This window comes from Amia ocellicauda, chromosome 14 (assembly GCF_036373705.1).
Source record: "Amia ocellicauda isolate fAmiCal2 chromosome 14, fAmiCal2.hap1, whole genome shotgun sequence".
Taxonomy (NCBI): domain Eukaryota; kingdom Metazoa; phylum Chordata; class Actinopteri; order Amiiformes; family Amiidae; genus Amia; species Amia ocellicauda.
The window spans coordinates 15761114-15768793 of record NC_089863.1 but is presented as its reverse complement, the minus strand read 5'-3'; the positions used below and the strand labels follow the sequence as shown (position 1 = coordinate 15768793).

Genomic DNA, 7680 nt, shown 5'->3' with positions numbered 1-7680 from the left:
AGAACGAGGAGCTACAGCAGCAGGAGCAGCAGCAGGAGGAGGAGTGGCTGCCAAGTCAGACTAAGAGGGACAAATCAAGCAGGAAATCACATGACTTGAGTGCTTCCTCTTGCTCTCTCAATCTCACAAAGACACACAGGTTGCTGGAAGAGAGGGAGAGGGAGAGAGAGAGAGAGAGAGAGAGAGAGATGTCTCCACTATGGACTAGACTGCTCTTTGTAGGCTTCATCCAAGGTAAGCCCCGCCCCCTTTCACCCTCTAACTGCCCTTATTCCTTATTCCTGGCTTTTAGAAATCTGGGAAGTACTGACTGGCTGCCTGCTCAGGTCAATGGATGGCCCCAGCTGGGGTGCTACCAGTTCTTATCTGGTTCAAAAGATGGCGCATTACGTTATGTTTTGTTGAAACTGTTGTTACCATACTGATCTGCAGGAGCTAAACAAACAGAGGGAGGGTAAGCAAGGGATAGAAATGTAGTATTTGGACATAACCCACATTGTTTCTGTCTCTGGGGGTGGCTGAGTATTACTGCTTCAACTGTGATCTAGATAATTGTTCTGGGACTCTGGGACAAATGCTGCTGGTGTGGCTGTGGCCTCTTAAGATTTATTATGATGATTTAATAATTATATAATTATTATTAGATATTATCAGATGTCTTGGGTGACTCACAGCAGTCACATACAACACTTTTCAGAAGCATCACAATCTACGGTCAAATATGTTCCATCATCGACAATGGGCAACAAAAGACACGGCAGATGCGAGCAAAGTCGCTAACCAGGTGGCATCACTAGGAATATTACCGAAGTGTTTGCGGTGTGGTGACTAACAGTGCAAGAAGAACAGAAATCCCACAGGGAGACAGGGAGTAGGTCTGTGTAGTTTAGAAACTGGAAGAGTGATGTCATGTGCAGGATGACATCACTCTTTTCCCCTTAAGGTGTAGCACTAGGTTCCTGGGTGCACTGATGTCCACATGCTAGTTCAGAGACCAGCGGGTGTGTGCAATACTGAGTGCCTATTATTTTAAACTGCTGATCCAGGGCTGATACACATTAGAATTGTAAATTGCCCAGATTTGTTATAGAAAGCTTTTCATTTAGAAAGCACGATGTAAATTGTCTCCTGGCTGAACTGTACATTGGTTTCTTTCTTTTATGTGCAGAACTGCACTGTTATCAACACCCTGCAGTGAACATTTTATCTGTTCATGTTGTAGTGCCCTCCCATCCTCGACTGCCAGTGCCACCTGGCGGGTTTTCTTAGGTCTCTAAGAGAATGGTGAGCTCAGTTAGGTGGTTGGAAAACAATTCTGAAGTCCAAGTCAAGGATAGAGAGACTGAGTTATTAAAATCAATTTTGTATTTAATTGAATTGAATCCCTGTTCCCACAATCCTCCCTGCCCACTACGCCTGGCACTGATCACAGGCTGGGAGATTGCCGCCAGGCTGATGGGGCAGAAGCGGTGTGGGGCATAGGAGGGGAGAATTGTTTGACATCGGCACATCAGATTACTTTGTGGTCAACCAGAGAGCAAAAGAGAGAAGTGATTCCAGGAAGTCATTTTGTTTTTTAAAGCATTCCTGCAACAGCAGGGCATCGCACGTTGTTAAAAATGTGAACAATGGTAAACGGATTGTGATAATTTCAGGCGCCTTCAATGTACATCAAGGGTGCCCTGGTCTTGCTCCTGGAGCCGTCCGTGTCCTCCTGGCTGTGTTCTGCCTGAGCTCTCTTGTAACTCAGAAGCTGCTGCTAATTCAGCTACCGATTTGCGCAACTCTCCATTGTAACTGTTTCTTACCCCCCTCCCCCCGACTCCTAGCTCGGAAAGATTTCTGCTTAACTGTGAAATACTGACCATGTAACCATTGATTTCACACAAATTGTGTTGCATAACTCTGAACAACAAAGTTAAAAGCAACACAATAGCAGAGAGTCAATTATGTATTATTTCTGTTTTCTACTAGCCTACCAGTTATAAGAGCATTTATTTATTGATTCGTGCACACCTTTACCCAGAGTGGTTTTCAGTTGTCTTTATGACCAGATCACACTACTATGAAACAGTAATGATATCTGCTTACTTTCACATTTATTAACTAAAATGTTTAGTTAATTTAGTTAGATTAAAGCAATAGGATGGCATGAAATGTGGGTGATGTGTTCAAAAGGCTCAGTCATGTACGAAATACAAATATTGACAAATATCTTTGCAAAAAACACCAGAATATTAATAGAAACACACTATTACAACCATCATAACAAAGTTTAGCCATGAAACCATGGGACCCAGCAGGGGACAGAATAAAAATGCAAAACATTAAATCTATATTTAAAGACAAAAGCCAAATTGACATCACTTCTTGGCAAAAGACATCTATGTTAAATGAAACTCTTACTGCTGAACATTGTGGGAGCCTCTCAACAGATCAGCCTTGTGCAGAAAAATATCACTTTATGAACCCTGTTATCGTAAATCACACTGCATTTTCCTATTGTGTGGTTGTGTGTGGGTTTATATGTGCGCGTGTGTGAGAATGTGTGGCTGTGTGTGTGTGTGTGTGTGTGTGTGTGTGCATGCATGTCACTTTACAGCTGTCTCATGTGTGTGTGCAACAGATGAAATCACACAATCCTGCTAAAACAAATGCAAAGATTACTACTGTTTCCGTGGAATGGCAGTCAAAAGTTTAGCCACCCAGTTCCAGTCAACTGGCATCTGTAGAGTCTTTGGGTTCCATGTTGAAATTGTTTATTTATTAGCCAGCTCTATCAGTGATAAACAAGAGCACTTATACCTCAAGTAGATGTGTTACATGGCATAATTTAGCACTAGCAGTACATTCGCAGAAAAGTTGTTTTAACAATGACAGACATAACACAGGAAGTATAGCTATGCATTCCAAGACTTCAGAGAAGGGAGGGAGTGGTGGTTTTACAGTAGAAAAATAGAATTAAATGCTAACAATTGTAAAATAAATATATAAAAGTAATAAAATGTAATTTAACAAAAAACAATCCATCAAAACATCCTCCAAGCTGTTATTTGTTACGAAGGAGCGGCGTTCCCATGGGATTCGTTATTGCAGATGTATAGTTTCACGCACACACACTCCCAGCTTCAAGGTTTTAAACATGGGTTCCACGGTCTTATGAGCTGTGTAAATTTTTTTTACTGATTTGTGCTTCTAACAGCCTCTTTATTTTTAGTACCATGAGAAACGCCAGATTCTGGTAAACATAAGAATGTAAGATGTGTTGATATGCAGTCACTTAGAGTCAACTCGATGACTCCATTAGGCGTCGGCACCCATGTGGTTTACAGAACTGCATTAATAAGCTTCTCAAGAAAACAACATAAATAACCAAAACTAAAAATATCTGAGCAGTACGCTTGTTCTCTTGTGTGCAGGTCACTGGACCACACGCCAAACACATGCTTACAGCTTGTGAGCAGAGAGCCCGGGCAATTGTGACACTCACTCACAAGCCTTACAATGATGATAACCTGTGAGCATCCTACTGTTCCCACTGACAGCGTCTCGGTAGTATAGACAGACATGCTGCTTCTCTGGGGGGCTTCCTAGCAAGCCCACAGATTCTCCTCTATCTGTGCTCTATTGGAGGGGGTGGGCAGGCAACCCTATTCCTGGAGGACCACCATTATGTAGGTTCTCAGCTCTCTCTAAACTGCCCCTCACCAGCCACCTTGAACACAGTGACATCAGAACTAAATAAGTTGGCTCAGTTAAGTAGTTTACCACTGGCGGCCGGTCTATAAGGGGTGTTGGGGAACCTGTTTAAATTCAACATGTTAAAAATTTTAAATAAAGTTTGTATTAAATATTTTAACTAAATTAATTAGAAATTAATTAATAAGATTGAGGTTGGAGGAAAAGATGCAACTAATCTTGCAATGCTGGGAAGTGTAAAAATCACTACACAACTGTATGAAAGCTACCTTGTTTTAATAAACAAACACAATAGATAAAAACAGGTACATCCTGTCACAATTAATTGCCTGGTTGTGGTGCTTTTGCACTGGCCTTGCGCAGACGTGACGAAACCGAATCGTCTTTGAACCCTGGGCTGGGTGGTTTGTGTGTTTCATAGACAGGGCAAAGGAAGAGCATTTTAAAACAGCGATTGTGTTTAAAAGGTTTTCAAAACAGCACAAAACTAACTGTTTTGTATCCTCGAGGTGAAGTTTGATGCTATACATGTCAGCAGAGATACTGTGGGGCAGCAGTTTAAACAAAAAAGAAAAAAAGGTCAAAACCACTTGGTGGTGGCAGGGGCGGGGGGTTGTTGACGAGGTGCTCAGTACGTGCGGTATTCAGATATATGATACTATATATGCTGTAGTTTAGGTGGAGATGTTCACAAAGTATTCATGTAACACATTTTAACAGACTTACAACAGTTGAATATGAATATATTTTCTTTATTTTAGACAGTCTGAGAAATTGATTGTATTTTAGTAATCCATATAATTTACAATACTAATTTATATATTGTTAATGGATGATTTTCAACAATAACAAATAAACATTTTGGTCAATTATGAGTTATATTTGTTGCATTGTTGTAAACAAAACAAAATTAAAACAATTATTTTACTAATTAGATATGGTACTGCTAATATTTAGACAGTTCTAGTAATATGTACATGAAGCTCCTCCCGCCCCATGTGTCTCTGAGGCCACCGGCCATGACTGCAGTTCACCAAAGTGGATAAAGCTAAAAGCCAGAAGGCACTGCGGCACCCCCGGGCCAGCGTTGCCCGTCCCTTGTCTATAGGGACACAGGTGCACATCAGTAGGACCTGGAAAAAGTCCAGGCTCCTCTGTGGCTTTAGGCCAACCTTCTCGTCATTAGAAGCCAGTGAAAAAAACTCTCCATTACATTCCCTTCTGAACAATTCATCTTTTTTTTTTTTTTCTGGGGTTCGTTTGTGTATTTAGTTTTTTGGGACCGTGCTGGAAATACCCTGGTCACCTGACTCTCATGTCCTGTTTGGCTTGGCAAAAATACACATGATAGATCGAAGCATAAAATTATTTTAGAACGGCACAAAACAAAGCCTGGAAACGTCCTTGGCAAGATCGACAGCTGCCACAAAGTGTGGTTGAAAGTGGATGACAGAATCAGCTTCCTTAAGCTCAAATCTAACGGTTTTATCTTGGGGTTTTTGTTCATTACCATTTCCTGTAAACTCTCCAATTTTGAACAGCCGGACGAGAAGCAGTCGTCTCTTTGTACGAGCAAAGGTGGTGGACATGTCCAGACCCAGACCCCCTTCCGGCATCTGGACACCTGTTCAGACTGCACATAATAATCCAGTCCACACACACACATGAATACAGGCAGCTGCTAAGAGAAATAATCATAAGAATGATTATTCATAGAAATTATCATAATAAAAGCCCATACTGTAGAACAGACACTATCAGACCTTCCCCTGTGATAGAAAAGGACAATATGTAGCAAGCTGGCGGAGTAAGCTATAAGCCGTGATCATCCAAACTGTTCACTTTACCCTGGTTAATTCCTGTACTACTCATGCAGCCCACTCAATCTGTAAACGAAGGGCGGAGGGAGATGGGGTGAGATTCTCAGATGCTGTTAGGGCGGGAATTGACAGGTTACTGCACTGAAGATACAGTTAGATAATGTGTGTGTGTCAGAGAGAGAAAGAGAGAGGGAGTGGATGATGCAGACTGGATGGTTAGGATACAGACAGAGAGAGGTAGACGGACAGACAGACAGAGACAGAGACTAGGGGGGTTTGCAGAGTCCCTGACCACCTGCCAGTGATTACTGAAGACACACGTGTTCAGACTGTGCCTGTAATATAACAGTTTATTCCCCTGAGCTGTTCGGCACTCTCGTGATTTCACACTTTGTTTAACTATGCTTCCTTGTGCTCCTGCTTACTTATACATTGTTAGAACTCCTGTTTTACTCAAATTTTACAAGGCTGTGTAGAATCTCTATGCCACCCTTACGTCCCCCCGGCAGGTTAAACAAAGACCTCAGTGCACCCATTCACAGACTGGATAGCAGCAATTATCACAGTTTATTTAACATTTGTTTATAAAGTGGCACAAGGAAAGCGGGGCAATCAGCCTGCTTTAAAATATATAAAAATGGTGTAACTATATCAAATATCTATTCATAAATTCAATAATAATAGCCCCATGCGATTAAAACCTCCCAAAAAAGCTAATAAAGTTAAACAAAAGAAAACACAATAGCAAAAGTCCCTACTCTAATCCTAAAACCATTTAAAAATTATACAATACAAAAGGAAATCCCCCCACCACGATCCAATACAAATGAGAAAAACAAGACTCTGGCTTCTGTCTCCTTCGAACTCCTCCCACATTGCATCTGTTTTTCCTGGAGCACATCATCTAATACTTTACAGCTGTGCTCTAACCTCCCGTGTCAGTACTCAAGAACAGAGGGGGCAACAGGCGTAGGCAGACTGGCCATCGGGCAGTTCAGGCCAGTGCCAGAAGGGCCGGCCTATTTTTTAGTTTGGTGGGCCGGTTGTGTAGACACCCAGACCGCACATCATCACCCCCCGGCCACACTTCTTCGGCACCAAGAACCACACTTTGGCAACACCCCCCCTCACCCAGACCGCACTTCATTAGGACCTAGACTTCACCAGCCTTCGCCCGCCTGGGTAAATGTCCAGGGCTGTTTTTCGGTCCCAGTCCGCCCCTGGGGGACGGAGCAAGAAGTCTCTAAATTAAATGTACATAAAATAAAGTCCCTTGGGGAGCATGCACTCTTTTCCCGTGTCATAGAGTCTGTAAGCTTTCATTGGCTCCATTCACTCCAGCTACTGCTGCCGTTTTGAACCTTACCAGGAGACTATAATCAAGCTAGAGGAGAAACAGGTATTTGGGCCTCCATTAGAAGAGCAGGTGTGTCTCTGGGTTCAAGCTCAATCAAAAGAAAACAGCGTACAATAATCCAATAAATCGTAAATAAGAGTACATAACAACCCATAATAAATACAAACCATCAGTAGGGAATATAACAAATGCTCAAGGAAAAAGAAAGAATACTAATATAAGTGTAACCAATAATAAGTTAAAAGATAAATATATTAATTGAACACATAAGTGATACATTGAGCCCCATGTGGCTTGTGCATTGTATATTAGTTGTACTACTGTACTTTGGTAATGCTTCAGTTGGACTCTGTATTGACTTGTATTACCGCACTTTTGTAATGCACGGGTAAACAGCAAGTTGCCCTGGATAAGGGCATCGGCCAAGAAATGAATAATAATAAAAATAATAAGGCCTGGACCCAATCTAAACTGTTTCAATCTGAAATTCCAAACTTGTACTTAATGTTGATTATTATTATTATTATTATTATTATTATTATTATTATTATTATTATTATTTATGGCTACCAGAAAGTGACGTCTGATAACAAATCACACTGCGATCACAGAATATCACAGTAGAATCCCTTTATATCTGAGAAACAGCCGACGCCCAAAACCTTTGTCCAGCTGGCTGGGCCACAAGGGTCAGGGGCAGTTAGGGAAGTTGGAGGTGGTCAACTTTGCTCTGTATGATGGAGCCGGGTCTTTCGCTTCTCTTTTCTTGAATGTTTGTGTGGTTCTGACTGCAAAGGTTTGTAA

At 41.7% G+C, this 7680-nt stretch overlaps 1 protein-coding gene across 1 annotated transcript in view; it reads left to right on the top strand.

Moving 5' to 3' along the window:
* Nucleotides 1-7680, top strand: part of LOC136768851 (integrin alpha-L) — a 41537-nt gene continuing 33857 nt past the window's right edge. The window contains exon 1 of the mRNA XM_066723237.1: nucleotides 1-234. Within this exon, the coding sequence (XP_066579334.1) occupies nucleotides 189-234 (46 nt within the window). The 5' untranslated portion in view covers nucleotides 1-188. The remainder of the gene's footprint in view (nucleotides 235-7680) is intronic.